Source organism: Myotis myotis, unplaced genomic scaffold (genome assembly GCF_014108235.1).
Source record: "Myotis myotis isolate mMyoMyo1 unplaced genomic scaffold, mMyoMyo1.p scaffold_m19_p_4, whole genome shotgun sequence".
NCBI classification, from domain to species: domain Eukaryota; kingdom Metazoa; phylum Chordata; class Mammalia; order Chiroptera; family Vespertilionidae; genus Myotis; species Myotis myotis.
The window spans coordinates 27,306,099-27,325,295 of record NW_023416346.1 but is presented as its reverse complement, the minus strand read 5'-3'; the positions used below and the strand labels follow the sequence as shown (position 1 = coordinate 27,325,295).

At 39.6% G+C, this 19,197-nt stretch overlaps 1 protein-coding gene across 3 annotated transcripts in view; it reads right to left on the bottom strand.

Moving 5' to 3' along the window:
* Positions 1-1,754: 1,754 nt before the first annotated feature.
* MAP7D3 (MAP7 domain containing 3) overlaps positions 1,755-19,197 on the bottom strand; it is a 34,975-nt gene continuing 17,532 nt past the window's right edge. For all 3 annotated transcript variants that reach the window (XM_036305884.1, XM_036305886.1, XM_036305885.1), the window contains 11 exons: positions 15,584-16,209; positions 14,937-15,040; positions 14,459-14,667; positions 13,172-13,301; positions 10,716-10,851; positions 9,673-9,777; positions 8,675-8,728; positions 6,900-7,023; positions 5,138-5,330; positions 3,960-4,219; positions 1,755-3,370 (listed from right to left, as the gene is read on the bottom strand). In XM_036305884.1, the coding sequence (XP_036161777.1) occupies positions 3,964-4,219; positions 5,138-5,330; positions 6,900-7,023; positions 8,675-8,728; positions 9,673-9,777; positions 10,716-10,851; positions 13,172-13,301; positions 14,459-14,667; positions 14,937-15,040; positions 15,584-16,209 (1,937 nt within the window). In that variant the 3' untranslated portion in view covers positions 1,755-3,370; positions 3,960-3,963. The remainder of the gene's footprint in view (positions 3,371-3,959; positions 4,220-5,137; positions 5,331-6,899; positions 7,024-8,674; positions 8,729-9,672; positions 9,778-10,715; positions 10,852-13,171; positions 13,302-14,458; positions 14,668-14,936; positions 15,041-15,583; positions 16,210-19,197) is intronic.

Here is a 19,197-nt window from a genome sequence, read left to right as displayed (position 1 = left end):
AGCTCTGCCTTTCTGGTCGAATGTACCAATATCCACAAACCTGTGTCATCCCAGGTAAAAATGAATAACCACACCTTATAGGACTGTTGTAAGGGTTTGAAGTGATGCCTATAAAGTACCTGGCATATAGGATGTGCAAACTTTAGTTATTACAACACTAGAGGCCCCATGCATGAAATTCGGGTAAGAGTAGGCCTTCCTTCCCCTGGCTGCTGGCACCGGCTTCCCTCTGGCACCCGGGACCTGGGCTTCCCTCGCAGCCCCGGCTTCGTCCAGAAGGACTCTGGTCTAATTAGCATATTACGCTTTTATTATTATAGATAGTTGAGGAAATTATTAAACACTGGAATTGGATTGGTGGGGAGACCAAGGACAAAATAGTCTTTCTGGGGCATGCTTCAACAAACCAGACCTAGGGGTGGGGGGCACTGAAAGTGACACAGGCAATTGACCTGATAAAATGTGACAGTATGCCTCCAGGCTTTTGCTTCTTGACACTTGCTACTGTTTTATTAGTCCCAAACCTCCAGCTGTTGCCAAAATGAGTTAGTGACTGTTCAGTATGAGAATGAAAGGGTCTACAGATATTGTACTGCAACCCCCCTCTCTTGCCAGATTAAAGGGCTCAGAAGGGCCATAACATACACAATCACGTGGCCATAAGTTATGCACACACACAGGCGCCTTGGCTAAGATTCAGGTCTTCAGATCCCGTTCTAGTGTCCCTTACCGCACTTTGTGGTTGTCAGGGATTAGAGAGAGCCTTTAAAAGGCTTTACAGTGTTCACGACATAGGTGGAAGAAATGTGGTCATCCTCAGAATCCACACGGGAAAGGACACCAAGATAATATCCAGAGAGAAAGGGAAACTGGAGGCAACAAATGTGTCCCCTAACATGTTCAAGGGCACCAGCCCAGGGCAGGAGGGGGAATCTAGATCATGTCCATCACTTCACAGCTGTAAAGCAAGGTGATGTGACTGCATTTCATGTTGTGTGCACACCAGGGGATATCCTAGTTCAACAGCTCCAACAGAAAGACCAACAGAATGGAATGCCAAGTGGGGAATGGCTGCTACCATTCTCATAAGCACCAGACCGCAAAGACTGAGGATAAACAGGACCTTACCTTACAGAATACAATAGCGAGTGGAGTAGAACATGTTTCAAGATTGCAAACAACCTTTATAGGCAGATCAGAACACTGGTCTCACCACGCATAGTAAGTGATGTCATGGAGAGATGGGTATATAACAGTATAATCACTGCCTGAGCACACTCACAAGGGCTAGGAGAGGAGGAATGGGGAATGACTGTGTAAAGGGCCTAGGGTTTCTTTGTAGGGCGATGAAAATGTTCTGGAACTAGATGGTGGTGATGGTTGCACAACACTGAAAGTACTAAATGCCACTAAATAGTGACTTATGTGAATTTCACCATAGTAAAAAGAAAGGTACTTTAATCACTGGCTTCAAGTATAAGTCAGACCATCACCAGGAAGAGTAACGCAGGAAAGAGTAACAAGCATTGGAATAGGTGCAGGAAGACCAGTGTTTTGAAATTCACATCTTGATGTCCCACAAGGGGAACTCTGCCAAATCTCTGATTAGCTGGAGAGAAGCATCAGAGGATTTGCTTACTGAACTTGTTGGTTGCCTGTGCTCATGGCTTGGTTAACAACTGGTGTCACCTCTATACTTCCATCAGTACATTTTGTGTTATTATAATGAAAAGAAAACTTGACTTTATCTGCAAAGTTTATTTCACAGAGCACACATTTACATGGAGGTATAACAGAGTGTTTCAATATGTAACATTCGTGCGGAAAAATATCAGAAATATTGTTAGAATGATTGTCTGCCTCCTATATAAAAGAACTAGCATTTGAAAATAGTTTTAAAATCTAACAGATCAAGCTCTAATCTGTAACAAAAGATATAGTACTCTGAATAGCAAAGAACTAAGAAACAAGAAAGAATAATTACTTCCTTTTACTAATCCAAGACTGGTGACTACAAAGAAACATGGGCCTATTTCAAATTATTTGTGATAAGCCAGAAAACTCACTAGCATTAGGACAACTAAATTGCACTCAAGTTTTAGTCAATAGTTTTTTGTTGTTTCTTTTTTAATCCTCACCTGAGGATATTTTTTCCATTGTTTGAGAGAGGGAGAGAGAGATTGAGAAACACTGATGTGAGAGAGATATATCAACTGGTTGCTTCCTGCAGGTGTCCCGACCAGGGATGGGGTTCCAACTTGCAACCCAGGCATATGCCCTTGACCGGGAATCGAGTCTGCGACCCCTCTGGTGCTTGGGCTGATGCCCTAACCACTGAGCACCGGGCAGGGCAAGTTTTAGTCAATACTTTTAATCAGGACTCAGTGCATTTCAGCAAATATACATCCTGTGTGTGTGCATGCATGTGTGCCTTTCTATCACAAGGACTAAAGAATAACACTGCTCCTGTACTCACTTGCAGCCACTGGTTAGAGAAAGGCAAGCAAATTTTGGTTCCATATCCCAAGTCTGGGTGTATACTGAAGGGCAGGACTGGAGGGTATAAACAGAAAAAGATTATAGACACAGAAAACATTTAGAGGTATTAAACATATCCCACCAGACAACAGCCAAATACTGCTTTATGTACACAATAAAAATAATACATGTTTTTGTAGATAAACCCTAGTATGTACTCCAAAAGGAAATACTGATAAGAGAACAAAATATCCTAATTGTTCCAAGATCAGACCTTCTAGGACTCCTAGCATTTGGGGGCATCACTGCTTGTGTACTTAGCTGGCAAGGTTAAAAATAGACGTATATAATGTTAACATATGCTTTACTCTATGTTGCAACCTTTGGTATTGGTATATTAGAAATAATCCAACATAGCTCTTGTGAGCAATCTTGAGTCCTTCACATAACCTATTATGTTCTCTACAAGATCAAACAGGATTTTTTGTTAAACAGAACAAATATTATTTTAAGATTTCAAACATGTACTGAGAGAATATTATTCTTTCAATAGAGATTCTTTTAGAAATATAAGAGTTACTAGTTTATAAACACAGCTTCAATGCACACTCAAACACGTGTTGGCAGGAAAATACAATGAGATACAATGGAGATTTTTACAGGAAAACAACAACTTTTTACTAAGAACCCTTTCTTGTGGATTTCAAGATGACATAAGTGAGCGAGGATCTTCTTTGACTTGTTAAAATGACTTTTTGTTGTTTTCCCTTTTGTTAGTTATTTTCTTTGCTTTGTTCAAGTCAGAGATGGAGTAATTTGGGGAGATGAGCCTAGAAGTTGAAACCCAGAGTGAAGGATAAATTCTCTTCTAGGCTGCATGAGGTTTACATGTCTGACCAGAGGGAAAAAGAAAAGAAAGAAATTTAGTAGAGAAGGTGCTGGTCTCACAGCAATTGGGCCCTGGCCTTCCTTCCTTCAGGGTGGGTTTGGTACCCTCAGTAGCCCCTTTGGAGTTGCTGACACACTGGTACTCTTATAAATGCTCTGAACATCCCCAACCCCCAAACAAGCCCATGCTGCCTCTCAACTTCAAAGAGAGCTTCTCAAGGAAAGAAAAACGAAGGTCTTTTGGTTTTGGAAACACAGGTTGAGAGGCAAATTCCACAGACCTCATAAACACTCTGCCCTAAATGATCATCTGCGTGCTGTAAAAGAGCCAGTGTGAAAAGAACCTACTTTGCATTATCTGGCAGGAAATCCAGGACATTAAATTAGAATCAAGTCATTTAATTTACTCTAAAAACTAACTCGATGGAAGAGTCTTCGGCATCAATGTAACTTTTAGATCCACGACTGTCTTTTCCCTCACCTCCCAAGTTACATGGTGCCAAAGTGGCCCTGGAACAGCAGGAAGCAGGATTGCTCAAGGTCAATGGTCTTGGAAACAAAATGAAGATGGGATTAAAAAAAAAAAGCCTTACCTGATCAAGCAGAATCAGATTTTTCTATTTTTGCCTGGGGACTTTGGTGGAATGTTGTGGAACCTTTCAGATGGTGTTTTTGGCTATTAAGAAGGTTACTAGAAATGAATGGATCGATCTTGCGAGTGCTATCTAGTATCTGGTCACAGAGACATTCCTGTGACACTGAATGTAAACTTTCGGATGGTACCATGGTGTTGCTGGTTTCAACTATCTTTTCAGTTTTTGTTACTTGGTTGGTCATTCTTTTGATGGACAGCCTGGAAAGAGATGTTTTGGTTAGAATCTTGATTATCCCCAAGCCAGAGCTTCATCCTGAAAGCAACTTTATATTTTAATAAACTTTTAAGAAATGCCTTGGAAGTAAATGAACTTTCAGAATGATAAAATGGGAAGGCTGGAAGGGGCCCTGGAGATCGCAGAACACCCTGGTTTTCAAACTGTGTCCTTCAAAGTCCTAGGTTCCACGGGCATGCTAATGGAACAGTTAAGTGTGAAGGCTGCAGGAACCCTGTCCCTACTTCAAGATGATCCAGGACATGGCCAATAAGATGAAGTGAGGACTAACATGGGTTTTGTAGCTCCAGTGCTGTTTCCAAACCATCACTGTGTCTCTTAGCAGAGTGTTTCCATGGGCCTTGTAGGTTAATGTCTTTCAAGTAATCGCCCAAAGATCCTTCCTTTCTTGACTCTGTTCCCACTCTTCTGACCTAATCTGTGACCATCAGTTTCCCCATATGTAAAATGAGGTCATTATTTTCGAACTTAGAAGTGAAATGATAATTAAAACAGGTTATGTAAAATAACTGGCATACAGCAGTCACTCAATCAATGACTCCTTCCCTGATTTTATGAGACAACATTAACCAGTGTGAACAAATCACAGTTTGGAGTCAGATGTATCTGAGTGTGAAGTTGGGCTCTGCCCTGGAACAGTGGGATGTTGGGCAAATAAGACCCATAATCTTTCCATGCCTCAGTTTCCTGATCTGTAAAGACAGGAATGCTAACACTACCCTACAAGACTGCTGTGCGGATTAGTTTGTTTCTGTAAGACAAGTGCTTAAAATAGTGTTTGGTACAAGTTAAGAGCTCAGTCAATAATCTCATGTATCATTCTAAGAATGTCAATCATAATAACACCAAGTTTATTCTGAAAAGTTCGCTGAGTGACTAACCTGATACCCTTGGCCTGAGCCAAAGGGTCTTTCACTTTTTGTCTGACGTTTTTTATGTCATTTTTTAAAGATGCTCTTGTATTTGTACAGACTTCGTCAGAACTGACTTCTAAAGGCAGCAGCCTGGGGGTTCTCTTCACATTTCTAGAACTTTTCTTGAGTTTTATGGATGAATTCATGCCATTTGTAAAGGCTAGAAAAAAAAGGAATAAGATAAAACTAGAGCTTCAACAACAAAGACAAGAACAAAGGCTGTGATGTTGATAGGCTGGGGGAAGGACCGACCATGTCTGATGGCAGGAAGAATCATGGGAGTACGCTGGAGAGGCAGGCCCAGCAGCCACCAAACTACTCTACTTTTCTCAAACATGATCCAGGCTGCTGCCCAGCACACCTGCCGGCACTGCCCTTAGAGCACAAAGGGGCCACCTTTAAGGAACTTGCCCTTTCTCCTTTGGCAGGAAACAATGCCAGGCCAGAGGATAGGACTTAACCCCTCCTTCTGATTACCCACCTACCCAATTCTGCCTCCATCTCTTATTTCAGTCTCACTTCCAATGCCACCTCCTGCCCTTTCCAGTGTCCTAAAGCAGACCCTATACCTACCTTGCTCCTACTGCTATGTCCTCATGCATTTTGCCAAACTTCTTTTAATGCAAACAGCTTGTGGCAGAATCATTATTTGCTCATATGTCTGCCTCCCATCGGCTATGGTTCCTCAAGGCTAAGGGCCCTGCTCTTCATCTCTGTATCCCTGTACCTAGTAGAGGGCCTGACTTCTGGGATAAAGGGTGGACAGTGTTTTCTCAGATGCCAATTACTATTGCCATAAAGTGGTTCCTACTCATAAGGGAACCAATAATACATTTTAGAGGGCACTCATAATCATGACATGATTTTAATTTTTCACAATGACTTAGAAAGTAGTATTCCACCTGTGGTCAATCATAGATGCCGGCCGGAGGAGGCCCTGAGCTATGAAATGTTAGTAAACCTCATATTCAGCTGAGAAAGAGATGCCATCTACAGTCTTTTAGCACAACCTATAAAATAACAACAGACGCTGCAGCAGGAGCTAATATTTATTGAGAATTTACTATGTGTCAGGCACTATTCTCTTAGCATTGCACGGATTATCTCATTGTAATCTCATGCTCACCCTAGAAGGACAATAGCTTCTCCTTTTTCAGACAGGAAAACTGAGCACACAGGGAGATTAAGTAACTTGCCCTTAGCCAAACAGCTCAGAAGCAGAGGAGTCCCTGGATGAACCTATGCAGTCTACCTCTTAAATAGTGACTAACAAAACTCAAAAGGTGCCCAGCGGTGTGGCTCAGTGGTTGAGCGGCCACCCATGAACAAGGAGGTCATTCCCGGGTTGTGGGCTTGATACCCAGCAGGGGACATGCAGGATGCAGCCAATTGATGTTTCTCTCTCGTCCATGTTTCTCTCTCTCTCTCCCTCTTCCTTCCCCCCTCTCTCTAAAATCAATAAAAACATATACAAAAACAACAACAACAACTGTCCAACCATTGTGGCTCAGTGTTTGAGCATCAACCTATGAACCAGGAGGTCACAGTTTGATTCCTCGTCAGGGCACATGGCTGGGTTGTGGGCTTGATCCCCAGTGTGGGACATGCAGGAGGCAGCCGATCAATGATTCTCTCTCATCATTGATGCTTCTATCACTCTTTCCTTCTCCCTTCCTCTCTGAAATCAATAAAAATACTAAAAAAATAACAACTCAAAAGGCAACCAAACCTGATGGATGCAAGTCATCAGAAGAATGTAAATCATCACTTTCTGGCTCATCCTCATCATCTGCCTCATCCTCATCATCTGCCTCATGCTCCTCGTATGTGTCACTGCTGGATGTTTGTGCATCCTATGATGAAAAAAGAAAATTATGGTTATATCTAAATATTCAATCATCCTGACATAGTTATTTCAAAGAAGACAGATTTCAAGGCTGGATTGATGGTTAATTTTCATCATTTCAAAATAAAGATTTAAAAAATCTAAACTCTTTGGTCCTGAGAATCTACAGGAAATAGGATAGATGGCCCTAGTTTTGTCTTTAAGTTAGGGGAGGACACTCAAGAATGAAAGACTTCCCTGAGTGAGAGCCAACAGCCAAGAGCTTTGGGTTAGCATGTGGTCTCTTCCTGCTCCGAGTCCGAACTAAGCCAAGGTGGGGGCAACTGGTGAGTAGCTAAAAAAAGTTCTTGGCTGCTGCTGGAGGTAAAATTCTCAGACAAATGGGCTAAATGATCTTTGAGATGGTGACCCCCAGAACTTTTCAGAAATGATATTTCTATTCTAAGCTTTCATAATTATATCAACTGGTCAACTATAAAGAGACAAAACATTACTTTTATAGCACAGAGGGTAAACAGAATAGAATCTGGAAGGAAAAGGCCTTGAATGCATGTGATCCATCAAAAGACAGGACACTGAGGTAGACAAATACTTGAGAGAGACCTCCAAAGCAGTAACCATACAGGAAGAAACTGGTAAATTTGAGTTTGTTCAAATTAATTTCTGTTGATCACAGGACATTATGAGAGTGCGAAGTAAACTACACCATGGGGGCTGATATCTGCAATACATTATATTCAAAGGGCTCATAACTAAAGTCGGTAAAAAGCTCTTAAAATCAAAAGGCAGGCAACCCAATAAAAACACGGGCAAAGGACTTGAAAAGGCAGTTCTCGCCCTAACTAATGTGGTTCAGATGGTTGGAGCATTGTCCCATACACCAAAGAGTTGCAGGTTAGATTCCTGATTGGGGCAGGTACGGGGAGCAGTGGATCAATGTTTATCTCTTCTCTCTCTCTCTCTCCCTCTTCCTCTCTCTAGAAATATCAATAAAAAAAGAAAAAGGCACTTCACAAAACCAAATATCCAAATGGCCAATAAGCATATGTAAACCCATTAGTCATCAAAAAATATTGATAAATTCAACAATGTAAAAATGAAGACATTAAGAAAAGACAGCCATAAAGTGGGAGAAGTTATCTGTAATACATATAACCAAGAAAGAAGTAGAATCTAGAACATTTACAGAACTATAAATTAGTAAGAAAAAGACAAATTAGCCCAAAAGTTCTGGGCAAAAGACCTAAATAAGCATTTTCACACAAGAAAAAAAAACATGGAAGATAACTAAAGATCTAAGAAATATGCTCAATTGTTTTAATATCAAGAAAAATGCAATGTGATGCTTTATTTCATTACCACCAAAATGGCAAAACTTAAAAAGAATGTGAGCTCTACCAATGTGGCACATTGAGCATCAACCTATGAACCAGGAGTTCATGGTTCGATTCCCACTCAGGGCACATGCCTGGGTTGCGGGCTCAATCCCCATTAGGGGGCATGCAGGAGGCAGACGATCAATGATTCTTCCTCATCATTGATGTTTCTATCTCTCTCCATCTCCCTTCCTCTCTCATAAATCAATAAAAAAAACATTAAAAAAAGAATGTGAAGCAACAGGAATTTGTATATACTGCCAGTAGGAGCATGGAGACTACCTTTGAGGTGTCCGAATCTGTCTTTCTTGTCCGCTTCATAATTTCCTCAATTCTCTATTTAAAGGAAAATAAAATTTCAAACATGAAAACAGATTAAATGCAAAACAGTGGTGATTACTCCCATTTTCCAGAAGTGGATAATATCAGTGACTGCTCCAAAGCCACACACTTAACCAACACAAGACGTTGGGTGGCAGTTGATTCCTTCCTCCAGTCCTGGTCTCAGTGGCCTTGAGTGGTGATACCTGTACTTGTTTTGGTAACACAGAAATCCAAATGATTCCTCACTCCTAATTTTGCAGACTTTGAAATGCATTACTTAGACTGAGCACATACTACTGCAAACCAATTAGAACTTTTAAACACAACTGTAATCTGAACAGGCCCTGACTGAGGCCGATGTTAATGACAAGAATGTACCCCAACGATGCGACACTGTCAGAGCTTTTGTTACTAGAAAGAGAACACACATAGGAGAGCTAAGAATTTTTTCCCCAGTATACACTTCTTTTCCTGTAAGTGAGGAGAGATGCAGCTCTCTGGCCTCCTCAAGGTGATGGATCTGACAGAGGCTTGCAGCACCTCAGCCAGGACTGGAGCCCTTCCTTGCTCCCAGATGTGGCACATGAGTTACACAAAGTGAGCTCCTACTATACAAAAAGCCTGCACCTTGGCCTCTCAGAGACCCGCACTTTCTAGCCCAGGTAGAAGAAAACCTTATTTCCACCAACCCATACCATGACCTGAGTAATTCTGTTTAAAGGAGCTTTGTTCCCAGAGGTTTGCTGTAATGGCCACCACTGGTCAATGCGGGATGGGTGTGGTCAATAAAAGGAGACCCTTGTAGGTAGGAGAGGTCAGATCCTTGGCTAAGGAAGAAAAGAGTAGAATGGGAAAACAACCATTGTCACTAATTTGTGATTTTCATATCATGTGCCCAACATTGTTTTCTAAACAAAGAATCAAACCCTCAAAACAAAGACAGAGAGAGAGATTACCTTTTTTCTTTCTAATCTTTCTTGTAAATTCTGCAACATAATTTTTTCCTGCTCCTTCTTGAATTTGTCAGCCTCCTCCTTAGCTTTTATTTCGGCGTCTCCTTTCTAGGAAAGTTATATAAAAATGTTTCACCTCAATATATCTGAATTACACCAGAAAACACTAGTTTAAAAAGTTAAATGTTATCCAGCTAAAATAACGTAATCTTTTGATTGTGAGTACCTATAACATATACGGAATGGCTGTTTCTAAAGCATTAGATAAAATGTATAAAACTAGGCTATTATCTTGAAGATTTAGAAGACATGTGTTACCCCTCTCCAGGACCTCAGGGCTATCATTAGTAGTGGTTATCAAACCACTATAGTTTCAAAGTATATAATTGTGCAGCTATTAACATTAACACAGCAACAGGAATCATGTCTTACATTTCTCAAAAGCAGTAAGAGGATTCTTAAAGCTACCTTCTCCAGGAATGCAAATGCATATAATCATTTATGTGACATCTAACTGATTTTGATGACTGATACACTAAAAGTGGAATGTAAAATAGGTTATTGAAACTGAGCTGAGTTTGGGGAATTATTTACCTGGTAATTTGAATTTACATGGGTGAGGCATTCTTATTGGTAAATTTGATGACTTTAAACTTTTAGAGGTATTCATAATTTTTATCTTTTCTGTTGGGGGGATGTGGAGTACAATCGTGTCACCACAGAATGCAGGATTGGGAAAATTCACATAAGACGTTTAATCTGTGAGTGGTTTGGATTCCTGAAACCAAGCTGCAATATTGTTTACGTAGACAAACTAAAGGACTGTTAATCTTTAATTTGCTGCTTTCTGCTTTTGTTACTTTTGGTAAACATTCTTGGATTTTGCCAAGGGTGGCTGAGAATGACTTATAGCGATGTGGGATGTTAGCCAGAGTGTAATGTAAAAATGCAGCCAAAGAAGGTGGCATCCTTGGAGAAGCAGGTTTTTGCTTTGGGTTTCAACTGAATTTTATAACCTAGTTCTCATCCCCTAATAAAGTGCAGACCTGTAATAAAACTCGCTGGCTTTCTCGATGCTGACGTCCTTTTTTCTTTTTTATTGCCTTTTGTTGCTGTCCATGGTCAAATTTGGAGACTCTTTCTTGGCCGTCAAATGCTTTCTTTTTCACATCTTTCTCTTTCCTGATGACACAAATATTTAAATAACTCTTAGTATTTATCTTGGTCTCTATCATACATGGCTTGCAGTAGGTACAATTGACATTTATAACAGATTCACTACATTTTGTGTGTTGTTACTCCAGAAGATATGCACAATTTCAACCTTTTAAAAAATGGAGAAAACTAGCCCTTGGGAGTAGAACTATCAAGTGGTGGGCTACTTTTCATCTTAAAACATGGGGAGGGGGGAAGAAGGGAGAGTATCGCTTCTTATACATGGGACTCTCCACTTATACATGCTCATACCCAATATCACATGGGGATGTGATTGGGATAATTTAGAGGAAGGTCTGGTGGTGCCTAGAGGAAGAAAACCCAATCAACAAAGACCAGTACTGAGTGCTTTTAAAATGCTAAATCAGCCTTGGCAAGTTTGGCTAAATAGGTTGGGCACCATCTGTGTATTAAAAGGTTGCCTGTTTGGATTCCAAGTCACGACATATGCCCAGATTTCAGGCTAGATCCCCAGTAGGGCACATGCAAGAGGCAGCCAATCAATGTTTTACTCTCACATCGGTGTTTCTCTGTTTCTCTCTGTTTCTCTCTCTGTTTCTCTCTCTCTCTCTCTCTCTCTCTCTCTCTCTCTCTCTCTCTCTCTCTCAAAAAAAAAAATCTTTAAAAAGCCCTGGCCAGTTTTGCTCAGTGGATATAGCATCGGTCTGTGGACTGAAGCGTCCCGAGTTCAATTCCATTCAAGGGCATGTACCTCGGTTGCAGGCTCGATCCCTGGCCCCTGGTTGGGGCACATGCGGGAGGCAACCAATTGGTATATCTCTCATATCAAAGTTTATCTCTCTGTCTCTTCCCCTTCCTTCCACTCTCTCTCTAAAAATCAATGTAAAAGATATCCTCTGGTAAAGATTAACAAAAAAAATATTTTAAAAAACTAAATCGGGCCCTAGCTGGTTTGGCTCAGTGGATAGAGCACCAGCCTGCGGACTGAAGGGTCCCGGGTTCAATTCCGGTCAAGGGCATATGCCTGGGTTGCTGGTTGGTCCCCAGTGAGGGATGTGCAGGAGGCAGCCGATCAATGATTCTCTCTCACCACTGATGTTTCTATCTCTCTCTCCCTTTCCTTTCCTCTCTGAAATCAATATATATATATGCATGCCCCGGCCAGCGTGTCTCAGTGGTTGAGCGTCGACCTATGAACCAGGAGGTCACGGTTTGATTCCCAGTCAGGGCACATGCCCGGATTGCAGGCTTGATCCCTAGTAGGATGTGTGCAAGAGGCAGCTGGTGAGTGATTCTCTCATCATTGATGTTTCTATCTCTCCCTTCCTTCTTCTCCCTTACTCTCTGAAATCAATAAAAAAAATTTTAAAAAGCTAAATCAGCTTTGTTTACATGAGGGAATGAATAATAGTCTTCAAATTATAGTTTTTTGCTATTCACAATATCCTCTTCTCCTTTCTCCCAAAGTCATGTACAAAATATGGAAAGTATGTGATTGTATTAAAAAACACTTAATACATAAAACCAGTCAGGCAGTGACATTTCAGGGCCCTAACTAGAATGTCCTTAAGGTGGAGGATCAAGAAACCTTTCGATCAAATTAGAATGCACACAACTTACATGAGACCTACTAATCACAGGAAATCCTTCCAGCAATGACTAATGAAATTGAGATGTCCCAAAAGTCACTGGAAACCACCCTTAATAAAACACAAAAAAGTATACTTTCTAGGTTTACAAATTCTAAAGTGGCAAGACCTCTGAAAAAAGATAGGGGCTGACACAAGTGGATGCCAACAGAAACTGCTGAGATCTGGGATCCTGACATGAGTTTTAGTCTCACTTTTTTTTAAAAAAAAATGTATTTTATTGATTTAGAAAGGAAGGGAGAGGGAGTGAGAGATAGAAACACTAATAATGAGAGAGAATCCTTGATCAGCTGCCTCCTGCACGTCCCACACTGGGTATTGAACCCGCAACCTGGGCATGTGCCCTGACCAGGAATTGAACTGTGACCTCCAGGTTATAGGTTGCCGCTCAACCACTGAGCAACGCTGGCCGGCTGAGTTTTGGTTTCTTCATGCATCTCCATAGCACACCTTCAAGGTTCATGATGCATGAAGGCGAAAGAGGCCTATACCATTCATCTACACATCAGTGTCCTCTCTCTGCTTGACATGCTTCCCACAGTCATTTCTGATTCATGTTGAAGAAAAAGTCAATCACCCTTTGAGAATTTATAATACATCTAACTTGATAAGTTTTGACTTTCAAACTTTAGGCCCAGGCAAGATTTATAGCACAGAAAGGGTGATATTGTACTTACCTTTGCTCCATTTGTTTTTGTAGTTTTTCTTCTTTTTCTTTGTGTTCACGAGCAAGGCGTCGTTTCGTTGACAAAATTTTTGTTGCCTCCTCAGCATTCATAATCCCTTGTGTGCTTTTATTACCAGACTCTAAATTAACATGTGAAACAGTTAGTTTAGGGAAGTTACTGCCTCTCATTCCAATAAAGAGATGCAAGACAACCAATAATATAAAAAATGAACAATATGTATATAGTCTAAAATGTATAAAAAGCAATCTATAAGTGACTATAGAACAGATTTTGTTCAAAATCCCACACCTCCAATAACAGAAGTAGCATTTTGTTTCTTTTTAACAACTACTTGTTCCAAAATGAAATAATGAGCTGCTCCCTCCTACTTTGGTTTAGCAGTTTTGAGGTAACTTACTAAATTGATCCTATGGAAAAAAGATTTGTACTTAATATAGATGTACACAAGATTATATTCAATCTAAATGAAGTATATAAATATTAAATACTTGACTTAACAAAAATATATCCAGCATACATTTTAAAATTTGTTCATCATTTTTACTAAATAATTACTGTGAAGCTAACCATTGATACTAGTGTGTAATGATAGTTGGTTGATCATAAACTGGCTAACTGCAGATAACCAAAGAAACCAAGACTATCAGTAACAAAGCGACTGCATGAAGGCATATGATAATATTTTAGTCCATGTGACTAATTTCTTCATTTCAAATAAACGTATGAAAATGAGGGTCATAAGACATCTAGCACAAATAATTTATAATAAAAAGTTTATTCCTGTTCTAAATAATTCACTGTGGAATTCCTTCATAAAGCAAAATTCCCCAGTATATTTAAAAGTAAGCAATATCCTTGAATATTAAGAACACATGTGACAGGTAAAAATACCAATTTGGTACTTTTAGGAACCCAACTACATCCCAGACACCCTATGGCCTATGCACAGCAACTGACCTACAGCTTCTAATAGAAACCCATTCAGCCATTCATAGAACCATCCACTACCAGAGCTGCAAGGGACTGCAGGGATTACCTAGAAATACACTCATCCAAGAAGTACTTTTAACATCAGTTCTAAAAATAGATTTTCCAAAACAATTAAAGGGTGGGTAAAGTAGCTCTCACAAAAAAAAGTAAGCAGTGTGCCAGTGATTGGCAAGATTCTCTTTATCTAAAAGAAAGCTCGCTCCTTAAATTTCTCTGAATTGGAAAATAAAATAGAGCTGACCATTCCCATACCTGCCAAAATATAAACTCAGTGAAGGAACTTACCGTCATAAGTCATATGCTTTTGGTTCATGGCCTCAGAGCTTTTAGTGGTTTTTTTAGAAGCCCGTTTTTTTTTCCTTCTGATCGTACCTAATACCTTTTGTGTATGTTGGGCATGCTTAACAGGAGTTGTTTTACAGGGAACAGAAGATTGTTCTGATTGTTTTGACACAACCGGTGAAACCGATGGTGGGCAATTCTTTTGGATTTGCCTAATAAAAAAAAATCAATAGTTAATGGGGGAAGTCTAATATGATTTTGTAATTAACATGTGCCAATTAATTCTTAGTGTACTATTTCATAAAATATATTATGAGATCATGTTATTTTATAATAGATGAAGGTAAGCCCTTTGTCTATTAAAACGTTTTTCTAAATATTTATATTACCATGTATACTACATTATTTCAATTATGAAATACTGATGTAAAATTTATCCTGGTAAAAAACATATCAGGAACAGTTGCAAATAGCTACTTACTTAACACTTATGGGAGAGGGTGAACCCCATACGCTTGCAGAAGATGGCCATTTAGACAATGGTGTATGTGTCAATGTGCGCTTCTTGTTTACAAGGTTTGATTTCTGAACAGATCAATATAATCAGATAAGAAATTATTAGCAATAAGTTTCTTCAGCTGGCTTTTCTTTTTAAGAGAAAAATATTCTGAATAATACACAATGTTAGCTCCATAAATGCCTAATTTTCCTTACATGCATAAGAATTAGCTATAGAGATACGTTCTTCCAGAATAACAATACACAATTCAAGGCCATAGAAATAATTAATTTAAAAGAAATATTTTACTTCAAAACCCAATTCTATTTCTAAATCCTAATTAAAAGTTTACAATATTTCTCAAAAATTTTTCTTCAGACTTTAGAAGCATAGTTCATATAAACTCATACATCTTTCCCCTTCTACTGAAAACTAGTATTTCAGCTTTGGGATATACTGGTACAATGAATATCAGAATTTTAAATCATTAAACAATGTTATCCTATTTTATTAATTTTATTGCTGTTATAAATAAGTTGTTTTTATTGGGAAACCTGACCTATCAAATAATCTATACAATTAAATAAACAGATTTTTAATAGATTAGTCAGTAAAGGTACTTGACAAACCTGTGGAGTGTCTCTCACATTCATCTCAGGGCATGACTTGGACTCGGGGGATGCTTCCACATTGGCTTTAGGGGGCACGTCCATGCTCTCTTCGAGGACGGTTTCTAAGCTTTCTTCAGGAATCATTTCCATGTTCACCTTGTGGAACATTTCCATGCGTGCCTCGGATGTTTCTAAGCTCACCTCTGGGGATGAGTCCAAGCTCACCTCAGAGGACGAGTCCATGCTCACCTCAGGAGATGGATCCACGCTCATGAGGGACATGTCCTCGCTTCCCTCAGGTGATGTTTCCAAGCTCTCAAAAAGTGGTTTCTCATTCTTCTTAGGGAATGCTCCCATGCTCACTGCAGGGGCTGCTTCCATGCTCACCTTGAATGGGGCTTCCACACTCACCTCAGGAGCCACTTCCACACTCACCTCCGGGGCTGCTTCCGTACTCCTCTTGGGGGCTGCTTCCACACTCACCTCGGGGGGTGTTTCCAGGTTCACCCTGAGGAATGTTTCTACTTTCTCCTGGAAGGGCACTGCCACTGTTGACTTGCAAAGTACCATGGTATTCTTCAATTCATCATTGCTATGGCTAAGCAAGGACATGTTTGTAGACCGTACTACAGGGCTGTGGATGTCTATGGGTGAATGAGAGAAAATGAAATTCCAGTTAGAAATATGACAAGACAGAAATGTACCATGAAACAGTATAAGAGCAGGAAAAGAGAAGAGAGAGACTGTGTTTATTAGGAAATGACAAGGATTGCACATAACACAGAAGTGTTTAGTGAAATTAATCACAGGACAAAAGCATGGCAAAATTGGTCAACTTCATAAGCACCACCACCAATAGAATCACTGTGAAAGCAATAATATGCTACAGATAAATATAAGATGCTTCTCCAAAGTTGATGTTTGCAAGAGCCATTTCCATTTTAATCACACTATAATTCAGAATGATTTTCATAGAAAATTATAAGATTTTCAACACTTTTTAAAAGTAATCTAAACAATTTCACCAGGGCCAGAGAACTGTTCAGGTGATTATGTAAGACATACATGATTGTTTTAGAATAGAATAAAAAAAGAGCATTTTTTCTCTTCCATATTAAAAATTGTACATTTGCAACAACATGGATGGATCCTGAGTATCATGCTAAGCGAAATAAGTCAGACATAAAAGAACAAAAGCCATATGCTTTCACTTACATGTGGAATGTAAAACAAAATGCAACAAATGAACAAACACGCAAACGAAAAAACTCATTGACACGGACAACAGTATGGTGGTTACTAGAGGGGAAGGGAAGTTGAAGAGGGTAAAGGGGGTCAAATATATGGTGACCGAAGGAGACTAAACTTTGGGTGGTCAGCACACAATGCAATGTACAGATGATGTTTTAATAGAATTGTATATTTGAAACTTATTAACCAATGTCACCCCAATAAATTTAATTTTTAAAAACTGTAATAATATGTTAATCAGAATGGGCTGGACCTCCAAGGTCTCTTCGAGTTTGTTTTCTTTTCCCTTTTTTTGTTTATCTTTTTTTTCTCTTCCAGTTTTAACAATCTAAATATTTTTTGCCTAATAAATGGACAAAAATGATAATACTTGTTACCAATTTTGGGAATGGGGCCACTTCATAAACTGCTGGCGGGAGGATGGCTTTGCATATGTTCCATGAAGGGCACATATCATTTTGGCAATAATATATCAAAAGCCATTTTTAAAAGTACACATTCTTTGTCCCAGCAAGTTCACTTCTAGGTTTATCTTTAGGAAAAAAATCAAATAAGTGAAAATGCATTTACAAGATTATTTATAATAGCATTTGTTATAATGCTGAAACTACTTAAAATATGATCCAAATATTCAACAGGAAATTTGGACTATACTAAGACAGTCATTAACAGTAATAATATGCTATTTTTGGACATAAAAACAACATATATTGAATTTAAACAAAAACAAGTTATGCCCTGGACAGTGTGGCTCAGTTGGTTGGAACATCGTCCTGTGGACCACAGGGTTGCAGGTTCTATTCCTGGATAGGGTACATGCCCAGGTTGTGGGTGCATACGGGAGGTGACTGATTGATGTTTTTCTCTCCCCTTCTCCCTTCCTCTCTCTCTCAAAAAAATAAAGCAGGTTATGATCCCATTTTGTGGGGGGGAAAAAACAAACACAAAGAAAAATATGCAGTAAACATTTTTTAAAAAGTTATTTGATGGTGGCTTTCTTAAGACATGATAAATTTGTCACATTATCTTTAAATATGGGCAGAAAATTTTAATGTGATCTTATCCTATATAATAAAAGCCTAATATGCAAATCGACTGAATAATATGTTAATCAGACTAATAATATGCCCCCAGCCTGCAGGCCCCAGGCCAGCCAAGGTGGGTGCCAGCAGGGGACCCCAATCGCCTCGCCAGTTGCCTGCAGAGGGAGGTGACTAGCAGCAGTAGTGGGGGGGCAGGGCCAGTGAGCGGGCGGCGCCAGGCCAGCCAAGGCGGGTGCCAGTGGGGGCCCCCAATCGCCTCGCCAATCACCTCTAAATCAGCCCTGATCGCCAGCCAGGCCTAGGGACCCTACCCATGCACGAATTTCATGCACTGGGCCTCTAGTCAAATAATAAAAATAGAACAAATTACTGAAGATTAACTTAGTCCCTCACTTTTGGTAAAGAAAGCATTAAATTTTTTAAAAATTGATTTTTAGAGAGAGAGAAGTCGATTGGTTGCCTCCCATATACGCCCTGACCAGGGATTGAACCCACAACCTGGGTATATGTGTCCTGACCAGAATCGAACCTCCCACCTTTTGGTGTACTGGAGGATGTCCCAACCAAGAGAGCCACCTGGCCAGGCAGGGCTGGTGGAGCAAGCATTTTATTTACATATCCACATGCGCCAACAGTTTGTGTTACATAACATATAGTAAGTATAATAACTTAATTTCTATTAGCTACAGAAATTTAAGACAAAATGTTGAATTTTTTTGATGGGAATAATATATTAAACAATGTGGCTCAGTGGTTGGGCGTGGACCTATGAACTGGGAGGTTGTGGTTCGATTCCAGATCAGGGCACGTGCTCGGGTTGGGCAGGAGGCACGGACGAGTGGTGATACTTTCTCATCACTGATGTTTCTACCTCTCTCCTTCTCCCTTCCTCTCTAAAATCAAAAGAATTATTTAAAAAAATGAAATTAGAAATAGCTTACAACAGATTGAAGGGAGAATGGCAGAAAATAATCTGACAGACATATAAATAGACATAAACAAAGTCAGGAATTCAAAACTAAAGAAGTAAATATGCAGTACTAGAAAGTGAGAGCATTTTGATTTTATGAATCAAATGAATATTGACTGAAAAATATCAAAGAGGTGGGATATATTCTGGAAATTTAAAAATGGAGAAAAAGGGGAAAACAAATGATGGGAACAATGTGTTAGAGCTCTCCATTACTGAGGATGTCTAACTACCCACAGGCATGTCTAACACTATATGTGACCTATAAATGAGAAAATTCCCATAACCCTGAAGACTTATTTTAGCAACAATCTTTATGTTCTTAGTTAAAAGCCAAAGAGCAGCTCAATATTATTATTTCATATTTT